At 35.6% G+C, this 20,189-nt stretch overlaps 4 protein-coding genes across 6 annotated transcripts; 3 read left to right on the top strand and 1 right to left on the bottom strand.

Moving 5' to 3' along the window:
* Nucleotides 1,166-4,945, bottom strand: LOC109714714. Of its 3 annotated transcripts, none has more exons than XM_020239411.1 (10): nt 4,725-4,945; nt 4,498-4,624; nt 4,302-4,406; nt 4,099-4,176; nt 3,552-3,607; nt 2,985-3,042; nt 2,762-2,887; nt 2,442-2,537; nt 2,231-2,302; nt 1,166-1,654 (listed from the first exon to the last, which is right to left on the bottom strand). In XM_020239411.1, the coding sequence occupies exons 1-10, from the start codon at nt 4,841-4,843 to the stop codon at nt 1,592-1,594; spliced, it is 900 nt and encodes a 299-aa protein (XP_020095000.1). In that variant the 5' UTR covers nt 4,844-4,945; the 3' UTR covers nt 1,166-1,591. The 3 variants fall into 3 exon arrangements, with proteins under 3 accessions (XP_020095000.1, XP_020095002.1, XP_020095001.1); XM_020239413.1 differs by having other exon boundaries at nt 4,498-4,588; nt 4,725-4,944; XM_020239412.1 differs by having other exon boundaries at nt 4,498-4,597; nt 4,725-4,943.
* Nucleotides 7,088-10,172, top strand: LOC109714317. The gene is made up of 2 exons (XM_020238895.1): nt 7,088-7,236; nt 9,656-10,172. The coding sequence occupies exons 1-2, from the start codon at nt 7,100-7,102 to the stop codon at nt 9,981-9,983; spliced, it is 465 nt and encodes a 154-aa protein (XP_020094484.1). The 5' UTR covers nt 7,088-7,099; the 3' UTR covers nt 9,984-10,172.
* Nucleotides 12,031-13,002, top strand: LOC109714315. The gene has a single exon (XM_020238894.1). The coding sequence runs from the start codon at nt 12,190-12,192 to the stop codon at nt 12,718-12,720; it is 531 nt and encodes a 176-aa protein (XP_020094483.1). The 5' UTR covers nt 12,031-12,189; the 3' UTR covers nt 12,721-13,002.
* Nucleotides 16,190-19,868, top strand: LOC109714314 (malate dehydrogenase). Its single transcript, XM_020238893.1, has 7 exons — nt 16,190-16,335; nt 17,404-17,562; nt 17,665-17,840; nt 18,154-18,431; nt 18,530-18,665; nt 18,758-18,869; nt 19,474-19,868. The coding sequence occupies exons 1-7, from the start codon at nt 16,293-16,295 to the stop codon at nt 19,566-19,568; spliced, it is 999 nt and encodes a 332-aa protein (XP_020094482.1). The 5' UTR covers nt 16,190-16,292; the 3' UTR covers nt 19,569-19,868.

Raw genomic sequence — 20,189 nt, 5'->3', positions numbered from 1 at the left:
GGGGATTATCCGCCGCTAATTGTAGTTTAATTAACATCTTTAGGGGCTTTTATTAGCATCATCATAGAATATCGTATAATTTTGGTCAAATTCAATTATTTGAATTTATCTGCTAATATCAAAATAAGTTCTAATCCACCACTGAATCTAAACCTTGAAATTAAATTTATAGCCACGGTCAATTTACCAAAAATCCCATCAAAAAATATCAAAATCAAAATTAGTTCTGCATATAACATCGCCACAACAAACTCATGATCCAAACTAAATATAATCACGCACATACAAAACTCATGTTAACTTAAACTTCAACCATCGTCTAATCCAGTTTAAAATGAGAAATTACTTTAAAATAATCTCTAAATAGTATATCTGAATTGATGATGTTTAAAATGAGAAATTACTTTAAGATAATCTCTAAATACTATATCTGGATTGCCAATGTTTTAGTAATAGCAGAAGCAATAGATGGAAAAAGTAAAGGTCCGTTTGGTTCGCATTATGAAAGATTACTAGGAATAAAAAATATTCAAGAATCTTATTCCTATTCATTTTATTATTAAGAATGTGAAATTTCTGTATTTGGTTCGCACGGTAATATTAATTAGCCATGTTATTTAATATTACAAAAAATATACAATTAATTAATTAGTTTATTTATTTAATTTTAAGTAATGTTACTAAAAGTTTCAATATCTTTTTAGAAAAAAGGGAGAGAGAGTATAAGTTAGAGAGAGAGAGCATAATTAAAAAAATAAAAAAAAAATAGTCGAAATTAGAGTGAGTGAGAGAGTTGAAATTTTAGAAAGAGAGAGAGAGAGAGAAAAAAAAAAGTTGAATTTTAGAGAGAAAAATAAGTTTAGAAAGAGATATAAAATTAGAGTGTAAAGAAAAATAATATCAATTAACCGGTAGATAGGAAGAAAGAAAGAGATTAGACATATGATGATTATCCCAATCCATTAATATGAGAATACCCACCCTCCCTCAAGAAAATAAGATTAGTACTTTGGGATGAATCTTATTCCCAAATAAATTCAATATTACCAACTAAATTATTTAGTGCGTTTAGCCAAACACCGTCATATTTTTTTATTCCCATCGGATTACTAGGAATCTTTAAAAGATAGCGCGAACCAAACGCACCCTAAAGATAACATTATAATTACGTTTCATAGCACATGACTATTTATACGCGTGACAACAACACAAAATTCTCATTACAAGAAAGGTTTATATAATAACATTAGAAGCTGCTTCTCTATGATGTAGCATCAGAGTGCCAAAAACCACATTCCCCCAAGAATTGCCAGATTCATTTGTTCACCTCATTTAATAACGCAAAACATAAAACAAGTTATGACCTCTTCAAAACTAACAGGCAATATGCGCCAGCCAGGAAATGTGAACGGTGCAAAAAAGATGCTACAAGACTTAAAGACTAATACTAAAGAAAAGCTTTAATCCGGGATCATTTTCCATGTGAATTTCGCCAGTTACAAAGGAGGGAGAATCTTAAGAGCAAGTAAAATATCTCGTCTCAATTCAATAGCCCAGAAGAGATTCGACATTGCTGCTATCGTCGTCGTCATCATCGGTAGTACGAAGCCATGATGTACAAAAGGATTGATGTTGCCGTGGTAACAATCAGCTCCTGCCCAAGTCAAGAAGAGAAACCACAAAATCAGGGAAATTATATGGTTTCCGAACATCCTTACGCAATCTATGATAGCTCTCTGTTTTTAGGTAGATGAAGTTTCAGATGTCTCATTGAGCACATGACAAAGAAATGTATAGATTAGTAGCGCTACTGACATTATATGAAAGGGGAATTTGTATCTACCGTTCTTATTCAGAAGAAGAAATTAGAAGGTCAAACGAAGTTTTGACATTCCGGAACATTTTATACAAAGCATTTTAAAAATAAAAGATGAGAAGAAAATTGGAACAAGAAAATTCGTCTGAAAATGAAATGTCACAAATCAGGTTATCAGTAGAGATGAATAAAGGAAAGTTTCTCTATCGGCCGGCACAGACAAGTAGTTTATCATAGAATGCTGCAATTGGGTTTGCAGTGTCAGCAGGCTCAGTAGATAATAGCATAGCAGAACACCTATACTGGCAGAAGAAGTTGCCAAAAGAGTTGCTGAATAATTAAACAAGCTTTGTAATCATTGTTGATACTACGAGTTTTGTGTAATAAAAACAAAAGTTAACATCAATGTAATACCTGGTTATTATATAGAAATAAAGGAATATACAGGCCGAGGAACTCAATCAGGTTCAGTATTCCTGTATAACCCTGGACAGGCACGTCAGATCAGAGTCATGAGAAATTGAACATCAATAGAAACAAAATTAAGCGATTGATCACACCATGAGCTACAACTAAACGTCTGAACGACAACATGTTCAAATATCCAACCAACATAGTAGCATACCAAGGATGAAACAGCTATACAGCCAAAAACCAATGCCAGAGAACGAAGTAATCGCTTTCCCATGCGCAATCCCCGACCTTCATCTTCGCCATACTCCTGAAGTAAAGAAATACAAAATGATCACAGAATTCAAGTAAGAATATACCATTCTACAAACTTTCAGCTATGCATAATTGTAATATTAATATAAGATATAAATGGAAGACAAATAAAAATGTTTGCCAGAAAGAAGATTTTTCACACAAAATCACAAATTGAAGGATTGTAACAAGCAATTAAACTGCAACTAAAGAACTATTGAGTAGCATTGCTTCTCTCACATTTAGCGTGGGGGATGTTGCTGGCTCAAAAGACTTCAACTTCTCAAATATTCTGTAGAAAAAGGCGAAAGCAAGAAACTGCAAGGGCTTCCACTCAGCACTGCGTTTTATGAATATCCAAACAGTCTGCAGAATTAAAGATAAGTAACTTAAGAAAAGGAACTAATTTTTTAAATATTACAGAAAAGGCAATTCGAGAAGAGCGAAAAAAAAAAGAACATACAAAAACTGCTGATATTGCCATATTGATGCGCATGTCCTTTAAGCTAGACTTGGAGTACCTGCAAGCAGAGAAAGTCTTAAGCCTACATAAGTAGTAATTGCCTTTTAATAAGAAACAAATATGAAAGGAAAAAAAAAAAAGAAAAAAAAAAGATACTCTCAGAGTACCAGAAAAAGTAGCATGCGAAAAATTAAACAACGATCTTAAAAGCTACACGTGTACATGGATTATCCAGACCTTGTAAGCTTGCATAGAGCTTTTGCCTAACTATTACAAGTCATTTAAAATAAATCATTACATAGAGCCTGTTCCACTGTCCATGCTGGCTACGCAAAGCCTCCAGCATTCTCTTCTCAATCCTTTATTTAAGATCCATTCACCCATATAGGACTATGAAATTAGTTGACCAATTAAAATGATGATCTCACAAACCAGTGTCATCATGAAGAGTATAATAATCAATGATGATAGAGTCTAACTGCATACACAACATCTACTGACCTATCTAGCAATTAGCAGCATATGGATTGAAACATTCACTATTGTTGAACATAAGCAAGAGAGTACCTTGGTCCCCATGGAACTATTGGCTGTTTATCAGCATACTTAATATCCTTTGACACCTGAAAACAATAAACCGAGTGAATAGCCAAGCCAAACAAAAAAGAAGAAACTTCCATCTGATTACCAGCATTATTAGCCAAAATAAAATTATTCAAATGAAAAGAAAGGAATTATCACATAGAGGAAATCATAAATTTCTGGAATTGTAGTTATGCATGTTGAACTCATATCGATTTTTTTTTTTTTTCAGAAGCATAATTCATAAGAAAACAGCGAAGATGTTGCAACTTTTGCAGCAACATGTAATGCAGAATTGGCTTATACAGTCTGGTGCAATCCTAAACCAAGGATGCAATCTTATGAGATGTCTTAAACAACACTAACACAACATGAACTTAAAACTCAAAAGCATTCGATAACTTAAGAATACTTAAGGAATCATAATTCCATGCCCTACATTCAGAAACTAAGGAAAGCTTCCAGCTTATCATACCCTACCACATAATTATACAAAGAGGAGAAGAGAACAGATCAAGACAAGGAGACTAGCCTGAAACGACCCAAACGTAACTCCCTTTTTCCGATTATGCAACTGCATCATCATGATCTTGTCATAAGCCCTCTCCAGCTGGAAAAAGATCACACGCTATGAGTAGTAACAATCAAATCGAATCTCTGTAACGACATAGATATCAGAAACACGAGGACTTATAAAGGTACATGTCAAATTGACAAATCTCAATATCAACCTACTTTGGCCGCATATTCCTCATCGCCTCTCCTCTCCGCATCCTTGCGCCTTCTCGTGTACGCCGCCTTCATCATATCGAATCCGGCTATCGGGCTCACACCGAGAACCTATCAGCACCGACACCACCACGAACAAATCCAACTTTTAAACAAAACTACATCTACAACTAATGAACTCAAGAGCAAAAGCATTCGCTACCTCGTAAGGGTTCTCATCACTGCCCGTATGCGGACTCCCCGCAGCAGATGTGGCCATACAAACCAACCGATACAACCTACGCGTCCGCACACTAGAAATCCTACGTACATCAAATTTAAGCAGGAACCTACTCCAAAAGCAGCAAAAACGAAACTACGAAGCATGAATTGAAGCTAATTATACTAGAATTAGCACCTTATGACGTCGAATTCAACAATGGCGATTACCTCAATGAGGAGACGGCGGGAGGGGTGAGAATCGCGGCGCCGGAGAAGCGGCTTCTCCGAGAAGCGCAAAGCTTGGGGCCATGGAAGGTAGTGGAAATCGTCGTTGTCGTCGTCGCCATTTTTGGGAGAATTCGAGGATCGTTAGGGTTAGGGTCTCATAGGGTTTTGGGTGAGCGATACTCTACAACAGGGGAGGGAGAGTGGAGAGACTTATGGGGAGAAACGCGCGGATTGCTGCGGGAGCGGAGCCCACATGTCAGTGTAGAAATGTACCCTCGCGGGGCCCACGTGTCAGTGTAGGAGCCGTGATATATAACCGTCCGTGTGGACCAATTCACATATATTGGACCTCAAAGCCCATAACAAGTGATTCGGGCCCAATTTGGCCCAAATTTGTTACTTGTACATAAGCTATACTTTTTGAAGGTTTGGTATTAAAAGTTATCTAACCGTCCGCATCTAGAGCAAGCGGTAAAGGGCTTGATAGTTGGTATCCGAGACCCAATTTCGAATTCTAGTAGTTGATTCACATTTCTAGCTAAATTTATTTCTAAATGAAATAAACGAAGCGGGTAGCGTGCTACCTATGTATTAAAAAAAAAAAAAAAAGTTAGGTACGAAACATTTCGAACTTTGTCGGTGTCCTAAAGCCTAAGCGAGTATTTTGTTTTCTACAAATTAAACTAAAATTTAGTTCGTAGAAGTAATTTTTCTAAATTTTTTTTCATATTTTATGAGAAAGATATTTTATTTTTTTTTCTACAAGGTGTGTATTTAATGATTTATAATAATAATAATAAGAGTGTCACGTTCTTAGCCCTCTCCACATTCACATCTCTGCTTTGTTCTATTCACGCACTTTGTGGCTTCTTTCGCTTACGTGCATATGAGCTCCTTGTTATCATTCAAAGAGAGTGAAAGAGTTAAGGGAAAAGTAATTTAAAATGCAAAAAAAAAAAATTGTGAACGAGTAACTAAAAGGGGAGCCATTGAATCTTTGTGCTCGATTAACAAGAGGGGCATTGAAAGATTTTTTTTTTCGTTTAAATAAGGTGAACTTTGAAATTGGTGTTGATAATACATGCCAAGTTATTTATCTTATACATCTTATATTTAATCACCAATCTCGAAGCAAGCTGATGACCGAGTGTGAATGTAGTACGGCTTTCCGTAAAGTCAGTTAAAACTGGCGAGATAAGTTTCATATCGCCTAATATTTTTGAGTATGTTTACGACGGATAAAAATATCTTCCAAAAACATTTATTATGCAATACTATTTGTATATCTAAAAAAGGCGTGCAAATATTTTATAAATATTTATTCATTCAAGAACCACTCATAAGTCCCTCGTTACATATTTTAAGAGTTAAATGCACGTAGGTTTCTGTAAATATAGTAAATTATAAATATATTCCTATAAAGTTCAACTTTTATATATTGTCCTTATAAAAATTTTAATATTTTCAAATATATTCCTCTTATTTGTTACCGTTGAGAACTGTTTATATTTTAACAGCAAATAACTGAGATGTCAATTTTGCAATCACAAATATGTTCCTCCAAAAGCCACAACAGTATAATATAAGAGGGATAAAAATATCAAGTTATCTCATAAACTAATCAGAGTTAAGTATTTAATCTATGGTTAACTAAAATTTTTTTTAACGAATTCTAACAACATGGACATATTTGAAAATATTAGAATTTTTACAGAGACAACATATAAAAGTTAAATTTTGTAGAGTTGTATTTACAATTCATTGTATTTGCAGCGGCCTGTATGCAATTAACCCTCTTAATTAAGGATTAATTTTATATAGGTCCCTGTAAACATAGTGAATGACAAAAATATCCCTACAAAATTCAACTTTCATATATTGTTCCTGCAAAAGTTATGATATTTTCAAATATATCTCTCTATTTTGTTACCGTTAGAAAATTATTAGAAAACTATTTATATTTTTAATTTTGCTATCACAAATATATTCCCCCAAAAGGTATAACAGTATAATATAATGGAGAAAAAATATCAAAAACTAACTAGGATTAAGAATTTAACCTATGGTTAACTAAATTTTTCTAACGAATTTTAATAACAGAGATATATTTAAAAACATCAGAATTTTTACTGAAACAACATATAAAAATTAAAATTTATAGAGATATAATTGTCATTCATTATTTTTTTATTAATGACCGGCATAGAATCAACCTTTTTAATTAATATTATAAAGAGAAATTTTGGAGGGGCATTTTCGTCCTTTCACCTCTGACCGGAAGGGCGGAGAGTTCAAATTAAGCCCTGTTCTTTCTCGAAGAGAGAGAGAGAGACACAGAGACAGAGTAGTGGTTAGAGAGAGAGAGAGAGAGAGAGATGGGTGTGGCGGCGCGGTGTGTGCTGTGCTGCTACGTCGCAACGTTGATGGTGGGATGCGGGTTTGGAGACGAGTCGGAGCGGCAAGCGTGGCCGGGATACTTGTACACCCGATCCGTCGGAAGATGCACTCCCCAGTAACTAATCCCACCGTTTCTCATTCCCTCTGTTTTTCTCATTTCCAGGTGTATTAATGTTTCAACAATATTCGATCGAAACGCGCAAATTTTAATAATGGAATAATGGGTTTGAAGATATCCGAAGAAATTTTTGAAAATCAATAAGGACATTTTGATCCAACAGGAGTATATCGGATATTTTTGAAGTTTAGAAAGGATATATTAGATATTATATTTTAATTTTTTAATTCTAAGAATAGGCATCCGGCATTTTTACTTGTCAAACTAGGCGTAAAGGGTGAATCATGTTGGCTTAAATGGGCCAGCATCCTGTCTTGTGGCGGCCGGTCATGTTGGGCCCAGTCTTATTCGAAATGGCGTGAGGCTGGGTGGGCCGAGTCATGTTCGAAGTGGCGTGAGGCTGGTTGGACCGAGTTACAATCAAAACCTGTGGGCGCTGTATCTGTACACTTTGAGTGAGTTGGTTGCGTATTTCTAACAGCTCGAACTTTTGAGATTAATGGTTAGCGCCAACAATCCGACAAATCATTCATCGCTTTTTAAAGGCGGTAAATTATTTGTCATTTTTATTAAACTTATATATTTTCTTTGTTGGAACTCCAAAAGATGTACAGTATTAGACCCTAAAAGTAATTTCAATACTTTGGCGGTGAATGATTTACAGTATTTAGAAACCGGTGATTCATTTACCGAATAAGCCTGATTTTATAAATAAATTTTCTAAAAGGCTATTTTTATAATTATAGTATTTTTTTTTAAGTCTATTAATAATTGCATTTAAGTATTTTGAAATTTTTGGGTCAGTGGTTTGGTTTGAACAAGTTATTAGTCCTACTATTTTGGACCATTACATTTGGTATCGGTGCCAATTTGTCAGTGATGCTCAAATAGTCCCACGTGCGAGGGCTGAATATAAATGATTGAAAAACCGTTCTTTTATCCGCTTTTCAATGCTACCAAACTAGGAGGCCATGAGTAAGGCCCGTTTCTCCCATTTAGCTCGAATTCATATTTCTTCAGCCCCGACCGATAGTCGAGTGTGGAATATAAATGATTGTAATATCAATTTAACATAAAGCGGGAGAATCTTAAAGTGCTTTAAGATTTTTAGGGCCATCTAACGCATCAAAGCGCGTGTGCATTTGGCAACACATTCCAAAACTAGTGCTTAAAGTTACTACTGGTAGTTCTGCAAGGTATGATGTTTTTGGCGGAAACACCTCCTCCATTTTGAGAAATGAAACGAAGAAATCGAGTAGAATTTGAGAAAATGGCCATTGGTCTAGTTCACTTTCCTTGGAGTGAGATAATCTTATTAAGAACATGAAGGTGTTAATTTGTTCTTCAGATTAGTGTCACTGTCTCAGTCATGATTCCTTGGGCTTCATTTTTCATTTTTAAGTGGTTCATCAAGTTAATTGAATCGATTTAGGTAGTGAGGATAAGTGTTGAATGTAAATATCAAAAATATTATTCTCTAGTAACTTAAATTTTTGGAGATAAACAGTTTTTATTACATTACGTAGTATCAGAGCATGAGGTTCAGAATTCGAATCCCACTATATTTGTTGTTTCACAGTACTTAACAATACGGGTATTTATTAAGGACAGCACAAATATTTGAGTTCATTAATTTTGGGGGGAAAAAATACAAATGAGTTCATTCAGCTAGGACAATTTTCTTTCTTTCTTTTTTTTCTTTTTCATATCATACTTCTATCTTGAGTTCCAGCAGAAAGACTCATAAACGAAGAAAGATTATTCATTGACATCTTTTAACTGCGATAGAAGAGAAATACATTTTCCAATTACGTCTAGACGCAGAGAGGAGAGCAATACTTATTTAGAGTTGCTCTATATACTCCATATTGTCCTCGAGCTAAGATCAAAACTCTAGTGTAGCTTAGTTTCTCCTCAAGTTAAGCAGCTTAAGATTACATCTTGTTTTACCGTCGATAAGTATAAAAAAGTGGTTTTAACCTGTGAGTTTCGTTTCATCACTTCTTTAGTCATAGAATACAACATGGTTTCCTCTGCGTTTGAATTGCTTGCGATTGCTGCCGCAACTCTATTTGTCGACCTTTCGAACTTGTGCAGGTTCATATGAGTGCAGAACACATCTCACTTGCATACTTCTTACTATGGGCTTTTTTAGTCCGACAGTAGTGCCTATTCAATGCTGTTGTTTACCAGAGCTGTTTGAAAAAGCATGCAGTTACAGGTTTCGTCAGCAAAATCCTCTTAACAGCTTGTTGCCTCAATCAGAAGCAGAAATTTCAAGCTGGAGATTTTGCTTTTGAGGCCTAAAACCTCCAGATTTTTGTCTGCCAAATACCCACCTGCTGCTTCTCAAGTAAAGCGGTAGTTCCAGAAAGCTGGCCAAACGAGCACTCAAACATACTTCAAACCTGTGCAGGTTCTGGAGCAGTGGAACAGAGGCATGGCCTAACATCGTCCACCAAGAAGCTGCAGTCTCGAAAGTATTCGGGTCGAGGATGCTGGAAAGATACGAGCCAACTTTAACTCTACTAGAGGCAATACGAAGGAACGACGATGTCGGCGGCAGCGCCTACGCAAAGTTAGTGAGGCAAGGAAGTACAGCTCTTCTCAATGCATATAAAAGGCCGGGGTTTCCATATGATTCTTGGGAGGTCAAGACTCTCCTTTTAGAGGCCCTTGTATCGGACGAAGCCGCAGCTTCCCAGGCCGAGCATTTCGAGCAAGCAAACCAAGTGTGCTCTTAGGGCTCCTCTTTCTTTGTTATTGCCTTTCTACTTAACACTGTTGTAATTCCTATAGGAACTTGGTTGTTCTCCCTATCTATAGTTAAGTCATTAGTGGTGGTTATTTTGGTGTTAGTGTAACTTTTGGTGTGGCTGTATACATATATGCTGTTGTAACTGATCTTAGAGAAAGGTTGTTCCCTTTCAAAACTAAGTTATCACATACAGTTATGTTGGTGTTTTTTGAGAGAATGGTAACATGCTATCGCTTTGTTCGTTATATTAAAAAATAAACTTTTAACGGAAATTATAAAGCAACTAGGTACTGTTAACTACTGTTTAGTTGTGTCCATATAGAAAGAAGCTGTACTCTTTTTAGTCTCTTTTGCACTACTTTGCACATTAAATTGTCATTGCCTCTTGAATAGTAAGCTACTAAAATGCAGGGTATCATTTTTTTTTTAATCTTTTTTTTTGTTGTTACTCCATCGAGGCCCTTCCTGTCTCACATCTGTAGCCGAGTTCAATTTACTTAATGAATAAAGCGAATAGTATGCCATCTTTGTAAAAATATAGGGTATCTTGATCTGCACAAAATAACTAGACTGCAATTAATAATAATAGAACAAAACACCACACAAGTGCCATAAAATCAAAACAAGTACTGCAAAACACATTGCCTATCTTGAAAACCATAACTTAGGAAAAGAAAAGTCACCATTGATGACAAATTTGTGGAGTTAAAATTTGAATCTTCTGAAATTACTTATGAAAAGGTTATTCACTTTGTACGCTTAGTTCATTTTGCTTAATGAATGAAGCAGGTAGCTTGCTACCTATTTCTCAAAAAAAAAAGAAAAGGTTATTCACTTGGCTTGGAGAGGAACAAAGAGAAGGTGACAATTAATCATGTTCCCACCTTTTAAGTAGGGACCTCACTACATATAAAGCACTGTATATAGAAGGATCATTCCATACATTAGCATATTCTCTTTCACATCCTTAGGCTTTAAGCAAACCAAGAAAATGTGCTTCTATTTCTTTTTAAAAAAAAGAATGTTTTTGCTGCAAGTTGGGAGGTGGTATCTTTGCCGTCCACATAAATTAGCATGAAAAAGGGGAAGGGTGGTGATAAAGTGGTAACTAAAGAGAGGAAAATAAGAGGATCCATTCACAATATAATACCTGGTTAGGGACAAAGTATATTAAGTAATCCCTTGCTTTTCGTTGAAATATATTCAATTTGATGCTTAGAAGAGATGAAATGACTTTCTTGCCCTTTGCCTTGGCTATTTTGCTTTTATTGACTTATTTATGAGGTACAACTTCTTGCAAGATGAGAGTATTTTGATGTCTCGTTTCTACTTCTATTTTCAGCAATAATAGTCTCCAATAGATCATTCGAAAAAAAAAAAAAAATTCTAAATTCTTTTTTAGGCAAAAGAGGTGGGATTATAAGACGTGCTTTAAGACTGTGGAGTCATAAGATCCTTAATTTCATATTTTGAAAAGCTCAGAAATATAAATTTTAAAAATTATAATACTAGTACTCAGACAACACTTCTCACGAGTTGATTGTTTTTTTTTTTTATGCCCACTTACTGCTCCTTTTAGGGCAGACCGGAACGAGAACAAATTTATAAATTTTTTAGCATATTGGGACAGATTTTAAGAAGAAAGGGTTCTCCCACCTTTCGATCTATTTTTCTTTTACGATTCGTGTTAGATTATTTTTTTTTTATTTTTAACCCCAACTTACCTTTTCATTTGGAATGAATTGCGACCGATGAAGCTCCACCAACCCGGATCCATTTTTCTCTAGCATTAAAGGGGTACTATGGTCATAGCAACAGCTCCCTTGAAAAGTAAGAAGAGATGCTCCAATGCCACCCAAATTAAGTCAACCACATAGCGTAGGTCTTACCCACAAGATGATGCCAAAAGCGAAGATTATTTACACTTTTTCTCAAAAAAAAGATTATTTACACACCCTTTCATTTTATATCACGCAATAACTCCCATAAAAACATATATATGTATATCATGGTTCAAGAAAAAGGCACTTAATTAAGCTTAATTAAAGCATCTCACACTTCACACTTAACCTTAATTATATTCAACAAGCATATAAGAACCCCCTAGACCTCCACAACTCCCCTCTCACTCTTATAACCAAACCCCTATATCCCTCTCTCTCTCACACACAAACACTCACACATCACTTCTCATGTTTTGCATGGGCCTCAAACACAACCTCCTACCTACTAAAAAGGCGTGGAAGAAGCTCGGTTCCGCAATCCGAACAAGAGTTTCGAAACTCAAGCGCTCGACGATCGTCGCGCGCACGATAGCACGGTTCAACACCGTCGACCCCACCTGCGACCGTCGACGCCGAACAAGCCGTCCCCCGAAGTCCTTACACCGGCACGGAAGCTCCGCGCCGGTTTACGTCGACGATCTCTACAACGAGCCCGAACCGGCGCGCGTCGAGCACGTAGAACCGGAGGTCGACGATAAGCTGGTTAAAGGGTCGAAGAAGAGTGAGACGAATAGTCCGTTCGGTGCGCCGCTTGGATTTTCTACTTCTTCTGCTTCTGCTTCTGCTTCGTGGGAGGCGTCGATGCCGAGCGCGGTGAGGGGGATGGGAGAGGTGGATTTGAGAGCGGAGATGTTCATTCGGAGGTTTAAGGAGGAGATGAGGCTCCAAAGCCAACGGTCGCTTGTGGAGTTCCAGGAGATGTTGGCTCGAGGGGTTTAATACGTACGTGTACGTAGCGTGAATTTTAAAGCATACATATACATAGACTTTGAGCTCCCGCACGCTTTTTAAAACACACAAGTAATTTTGCTTGTAATTTTTTTGCCATCAAATCATCTTTAAGATTCTATAACATTATTAATGATGTGTTTCATTAAGTTTTTTTTACTAATACGTATTGTATGAATCTTGAGGCAATCATACGGCTAAAATAAATACAAATATGTTGAATACCTGTGCTTTTAAATGTACAGGAGGAGCTCATCTCTCTCTCTACATGTATACGAGGGTTTTGTTGTTTTTTTTTTTTTTTTGGTTTGTCATTTGTTACTGTATAGCTAGGCTCCTTTTTTTTAAAAATTAATGTATAAAAAGAAAATTGTGTGTTATATATCTATGCTATGAAGAAATTTTATTGATGGTCATTACTATATAAAATTTTGCATTTTTTTACCACCCACGTGGTTTTGCATTTTCTCACTTTCGTATCCTATTGTTTAAAATGTACCAAATTAGTGTCATGTGATTTCATTTTTCTCTTTTTTTATTCATTTTACTATTTTTTTTTTTCGTTAGATCAATGACAAAGTTAAAACTAAAATGTACTAAAGTGAATATCGATAAACTTAGTTGGGGTATCTGAAGTTTTTTGTATATAATTTAATAACATATTAACAGAGGAGCTGACGAAAAGAAAAAAAAAATAAAACCACAATTACACTAATTTGATACACTTTAAGGGTACGTTTGGTTCGCATTATGAAAGATTACTAGGAATAAAAGATATCCGAGAATCTTATTCCTATTCATTCTATTACTAAAAATGTGAAATTTTTGTGTTTGGTTCGCACGGTAATATTAATTAGCCATTTTATTTAATATTATAAAAAATATAAAATTTATTTATTTATTTATTTAATTAATTTTAGATAATGTTAACAAAAGTTTCAACATATTTTTAGAAAAAAAGGAGAGAGAGTATAAGTTAGAGAGAGAGAGCATAATTAAAAAAATAGAAAGAAAAATATAGTCGAAACTAGAGGGAGTGAGAGAATTGAAATTTTAGAAAGAGAGAGAGAGAAAGCTTAGTTTAGAGAGAGAAAAAAAAAGTTGAATTTTAGAGAGAAAAATAAGTTTAGAGAGAGAAATAAGGTTAGAGTGTAAAGAAAAATAATATCAATTAGCCGGCGGGTAAGAAAAAAGAAAGAGATTAGACATATTATGATTATCCCAATCCATTAATATGAGGATACTCACCCTTCCTCAAGGAAATGAGATTAGTACTCTAGGGTGAATCTTATTCCCAAGTGAATCTAATATTGCCAACTAGATTACTTAGTGCGTTTAGCCAAACACCGTCATATTTTTTTATTTCCATTGGATTACTAGGAATCTTTAAAAAATAGCGCGAACCAAACGCACCCTAAACTATATGGTTTTTTAAGTAAAAAAATAAAATATCATAGAGGTGGTATTTGAAGTTTACCCTTTTTTTTTTTCTTTTTTTTTTCTTTTTTTTTTCTTCTCTTCTGGGAGTGCAGTGAATTCTCTTAGAATGTGATAAATAATCTCATAGGGCGAATGTATTGCCCTGAATCATAATTTTGAGAATTTTACAGTGAGCTAAAATTTATTTCGTAAGTTATAATCTTAAATAAAAATCTTCTATAGTGGGTAAATTATTGTGGGATAAAAGGCTTTTTTTGCATTTAGTCCCCTGGCAAATTTTTATTTTAAAATTAGCCCTGTCAAAATTTAATTTGCAATGGCCCCGAGCCTGCCACGCAAGTGCCACGTCAGCGCCACGCGGGCAAGGCCAGACCCGTGTGTTAAGTTGAACATGGTGAATCATTCACCGTGTTCACGATGAATGGTTCACCGTGTTTAGTACGTATTTTTTGTATATTGAAAAGAGGGATAAGGAGTAGGGATGTCAATAGATATGGATATTCGAAATATTATCCGAATCCAAATCCGAATAAATTATATATATATATATATAATTTATTTTTATTTATTTATACAATATAAAATATTTAATAATTTTTATTTCTTAGATCTTCATCCAACGGTATAGATTTTTAAAACCCATTGGGTTCAGGTTCGGGTTTTGAGTTTTTGGTCGGATATGGATATGGGTATGAATTTTTAAAATCCGTCGGATTCGGATCCGGGTTTGAATTTTAATTTGATTTTCGGGTTCGGATTCGGATTTTTGAAAAAGAGAAGAAAATGAATACAAATTTCCTATTCCTCTTTTCAATATACAAAAAATACGTACTAAATACGGTGAACCATTCACCGTATTTAGACACGGTGAATGGTTCACCTTGTTTAACTTAACTACCGCCTCCAGCCCCGCCCGCGTGGCGCTGACGTGGCGCCTGCGTGGCAGGTCTAGGATCATTTTTGTAAATTAAATTTTGACAGGACTATTTTTAAAATAAAAAATTGCCAGGGACTAAATGCTAAAAAAGCCCTGGGATAAATTAATTTCCAGCCCCTAATGGGAGGCAAAGTTCTCGGCCAATTTTCATCCCGTTTGGCGGAATAGCGGGAATAATTTTCTTTATCCCCGCTTATTCTCCCAACCAAACGGGGCCTAAAACAATTATTTTACATAGAAACAACACCATTCATGTTGCATAAAAATGTAAAAACAATATTTTTATAGCATCATTTTAATAGAAAAGTATCGTACAACTCATTTTATCTTTTACTACCTCACACGTTTCAATAGTATTAATTTGGGATACATCGTAAGCCAAAAGATATGCAAAAAAGACTCACTTCTTGAGTCAACAAAAGATAGATCTATTTCCTTGTCTAGGATCTTTGGAAATAAAAATTGCCTATCTAGCCTCCTTTTAAAAAATATTTTAAATTTAGTTTTATTTTTATAAATTAGAAAAAAAAAATAAATTAATACCTTTAATATCTTTATTTTTATAGTTTCGCACTTATTTATTTTAGTATTCTGTGGTTTAAAGTATATCAATTTAATACCCAGCGGTTTCATTTTTCTCTTTTTATTATTACCTCCGCTAATTTTTTTTTCGTTAAATCAGTGACAAAGTTAAAACTGAAAGGTAGTAAAGTGAATATTCTATAAACCCAGATGGGATATCTGAAATTTTTTTGCATATAATTTAACGAAATTTTAATGGAGCAACCGACAAAAAGAGAAAATGAAACCATGGTATTAAATTGTTGTACTTTAAAACATAGGGTATTAAAATGAGAAATTACGAAAACAGGTATATGAAGTTTACCCAAAAATTATTTAAACTCTAATTTGACCCTTGTTCTCTCTATCCGAATTTGGGCTTAATTTCTTATCCACGCAGAGACATACTAGGCCAAGGCCCAATTTACTGAGGCCCATATACGGCCTATTAAGAGCCCAACTCATAACGCTTCTCGCCACTGTCTATATAAATAGCAATACCCTTTGCTCATTGGCCGTCTCCGCCCCCCTCTTCTTCTAGAACCCTCTCTTCGTCTCCCTCTCACTCACCCGGTCACACCCCCGCGAGCGCGCGCACACTCTCTCTCTCTTTATCGCCTCTCCAATGGCGAAGGATCCCGTCCGAGTCCTCGTCACCGGCGCCGCAGGTACGAATCCATCGCCAGATCCTTTTGCGATGAGCTTTGTTGCGATCCGATCGATCGTTCCTTAGATCTGATCGAAAACCCGATGTCTCCTATTTGGATCCTTATGTATTTGATCCTTCCTAGATGAATTTTTGTGTATCTGTGTGTTTTCGGTCTCAATTTCGTGCCTAATTACTAGGATCTCGTGGAATTTGAGTTTATAGAGATAGTGTTTGGAGAAGGGATTAAGATCTGAGGTCTATATGCCATGATCTTTAACTCAAATAGAAACATTTCAGGATTCCAATCCGAGTTCTATATGTTATTGCTTTTAGGGGTACGAAGATTAAAAAAATCCTTTCGTATAGTATTATTCAGTATCATGTAACTTCGAAGTGCTTGTCACGATCCTAAAAATGTAGCATTTCTTCATATGTGTGTTGTAATGATAGTAGCTGCTTGAAATCATTACTAACTAAACTTGTTCGGCAATTTACCGCATTAGGGATTGTGCTCTTCATGTTATATATTTCCAGATCTGTTTCTTGTCGTTTGAGTATCTTTGTTAGTTCTTTCATTTATAACTATACATACTCTTGTTGGTCAAAGTTGTTAGAACAAAGATCCTTCTGTTCGTCTAGAGAGTTTCTAAGTTAATTCTCTTGCTGTATATTGTTAGGGGGCTTAACAAACCTGCTTCCTCCTGTAGATTGTCCGATTGATCTGTTTTGTATTTGATGGAAACGTAGAAAAGTAATGCGCCACCAATCGAAGTATTTATTCACAACAGTCAAGCAAATTAGGTCATTGTTTGCTTTATATTATTATTTCCATGCTCGTCACTTACTGTGTGAAACTTTTTGTTGCATCTTGTTTTTGTAACTCGAGTAATCTCTTCGTGGTCAAGGTAGTTATCGGGAGGATTGTTTAGCTAACCAAGATTGCCCCTAACATACATTTTCTTCATGCTTATTGTTAAGTTATAAAACCCACTTCCTCCTTAATGTTATCTGTAATCTTTTTGCCCCCTTTACTTAGAGCTTTACTTTATAGCATCTAGCAGATTTTCTTATTGTTTTTTGTTTACAGGCCAAATTGGATATGCACTTGTTCCTATGATTGCTAGAGGAGTGATGCTGGGTCCGGACCAGCCTGTTATCTTGCACATGCTCGATATACCCCCGGCTGCAGAATCGCTTAATGGGGTTAAAATGGAGTTGGTTGATGCAGCATTCCCTCTTCTTAAGGGTAGATCTCTTTAGTCTTTTCCCACTTTTGTAAAGATATTATTAGATCTATGAGAGTATTGCTATCATATTTTTACTAAGATATGTAAAATGATATTTGTAGGAGTTGTTGCAACAACTGATGTTGTCGAGGCGTGCACTGGAGTCAGCATAGCCGTTATGGTTGGCGGATTCCCTAGGAAAGAAGGAATGGAAAGGAAAGATGTCATGTCGAAAAACGTTTCAATATACAAATCCCAAGCTTCTGCTCTTGAGAAGCATGCTGCTCCAAATTGCAAGGTATGTAGCGTCTGAACTGTGCCTCTGTTTATGTATATGCTCGAGTTCCAGCTAGTAAATCTTTGGGAATGTGGAATGAAGCTCTGTATTCACTTTAGGCTGTTGAAGATTTAATTGCATGATACAAAGTCCGTTTGGGTATTTGGGCTTTAAGCAGTTTTCTCACTTTTGAGTATACTTTAGCGCATCTTTGCAATCTAGGTTGAGAACATTCTTCTTTCTACCTACTTAAAAATTTACTTCCATTTATATATAATGTCAGCAAAGTATGCGGGTGATTAATATCTTGAAACTTTATGCTCGATTACTGCAGGTGCTGGTTGTGGCTAATCCAGCAAACACCAATGCATTGATCCTGAAAGAGTTTGCTCCGTCAATCTCTGAGAAAAACATCACCTGTCTGACTCGGCTAGACCATAACAGGGCATTGGGTCAGATTTCTGAAAGGCTAAACGTTCAAGTTAGTGATGTAAAGAATGTTATCATCTGGGGCAATCACTCTTCTACTCAGTATCCTGACGTTAACCATGCCACTGTGAAAACTCCAAGTGGGGAAAAACCTGTTCGTGAACTTGTCGCTGATGATGAGTGGTAATCTGTGCAGATATATCCACATATATACATGTGTGATGTTTTAAGAAATATACGTGGAAGTGCTCGAGTATTAATTTGTTATATTTTATGCATAGGCTTAATGGAGAGTTTATCACGACTGTTCAACAACGTGGTGCTGCGATCATCAAAGCAAGAAAGCTTTCCAGTGCTTTATCTGCTGCTAGTGCCGCTTGTGATCACATCCATGATTGGGTTCTTGGGACACCAGAGGTCAATTTCTAATAGTTAAATCTCCTTTTGTCAGAAAAGGTTCCTTATTTGGTAGAAAATTATCTTACAATTTTTCAATTTACTAATTACAGGGAACATGGGTTTCCATGGGTGTGTATTCTGATGGTTCATATAATGTGCCGGCTGGACTCATTTACTCTTACCCTGTCACATGCCGTAATGGCGAGTGGACAATTGTTCAAGGTATATTGATAATATAGAATCTCTTCTATTTTAGATAGTAGCAACATAACTTCTCCTAGCTCATAAATTTTGGCTTGTTTGTTAACATTTTTCAATATCAAAACATTGTAGCTGTGGTTTAAATTTGTGCGCGGTCACAATTTTTTTTATGCTTCTTTGCAATAGATTTCAAGAAAGCTGAAAGCAAATACTCTTTCTTTCTTCATGTGTTTCGCACTTGCCTTGTACAAGTTCCCAGCAAATCAACTGTTCTTTTATAGTTTCTCGAGAGTTCAAACATTGCTTGGCTCTTTGCGGTGAATCATGCTTCTGAATTTTGCTCTTGCCTTTACTGTAGTTCTTGATATCTGTAATCTACACATCATACAAGCTTCATCTATCTCTTTTGTTTAAAACTTACGGAGCCAAACAGACCTAGAGATCCACAGCAAACAATTTCCTTGCCTGAGTTTCCTTTCTTTGTGGTATGGTATAAGATGTTATTAGGTTAATAGCTAGTTCTAAAAGTTTGCCTATGCTAGTATCCATTATCTTTGGAAAAGATAGTAATTTCAGTAACAGGTACTGATTCCGTTTCTTTGCTAACTTAATTCTTTGTTATTAGGTCTCCCAATCGATGAATTTTCGAGGCAGAAAATGGATGCAACAGCTCAGGAATTGGCCGAGGAGAAAGCTCTAGCCTACTCGTGCCTCTCTTAATTAAATCACGTTCTGCGTGAAACTTCATTACAGCGCTTGACCGGTCAGGTATGGAATAAATTAAACCTTGCTTCTGTGCAAGCAGTTGACATCGAGCTGCATCTCTAGATGTTTGTGCTCGTTTTTCTCTTCATTCTTGTTGTTTGTGGAACATGATAGCACTATTTTTTTTATTTATTTTTTTGTGCAAGTTTTGTTGGTTGCATGAGTCATGAGCATTGATGCAAGCGAAATTCTAAACTGTAACCCACCCCCACCCCCAAACAAAAATTATTAAATGGCTGGATTTATTGCTTAGTATTGAGATTTGTAAACACTCGTCAATGATTTAACGCCGCCTAACCAAATTTGTAAAAGTTTGTAAAACTAATCGATAAGTATAGAATTGCTCAAGTTGATAACTACTAACTGTATTTATATATAGCACTGTTAGGTAAAACTTCACTCTCCCTGTTATTTGATTAAGATTGGCTAAGTACCAACTCATTATCAAATTATCTTTTGTTCTTTTAGAATTTGAATTTGTCAATACTCTTCTTGCGATGTTTAGAGGGTAAAAAAAGGAATTTGTGGAAAGATCTAATATGGTTATTAATTCTCAAGTCAATTTTACTATTTCAA

The sequence above is a fragment of the Ananas comosus genome, linkage group 8 (genome assembly GCF_001540865.1).
Source record: "Ananas comosus cultivar F153 linkage group 8, ASM154086v1, whole genome shotgun sequence".
Taxonomy (NCBI): domain Eukaryota; kingdom Viridiplantae; phylum Streptophyta; class Magnoliopsida; order Poales; family Bromeliaceae; genus Ananas; species Ananas comosus.
This window is presented reverse-complemented; position numbering and strand designations above follow the sequence as displayed.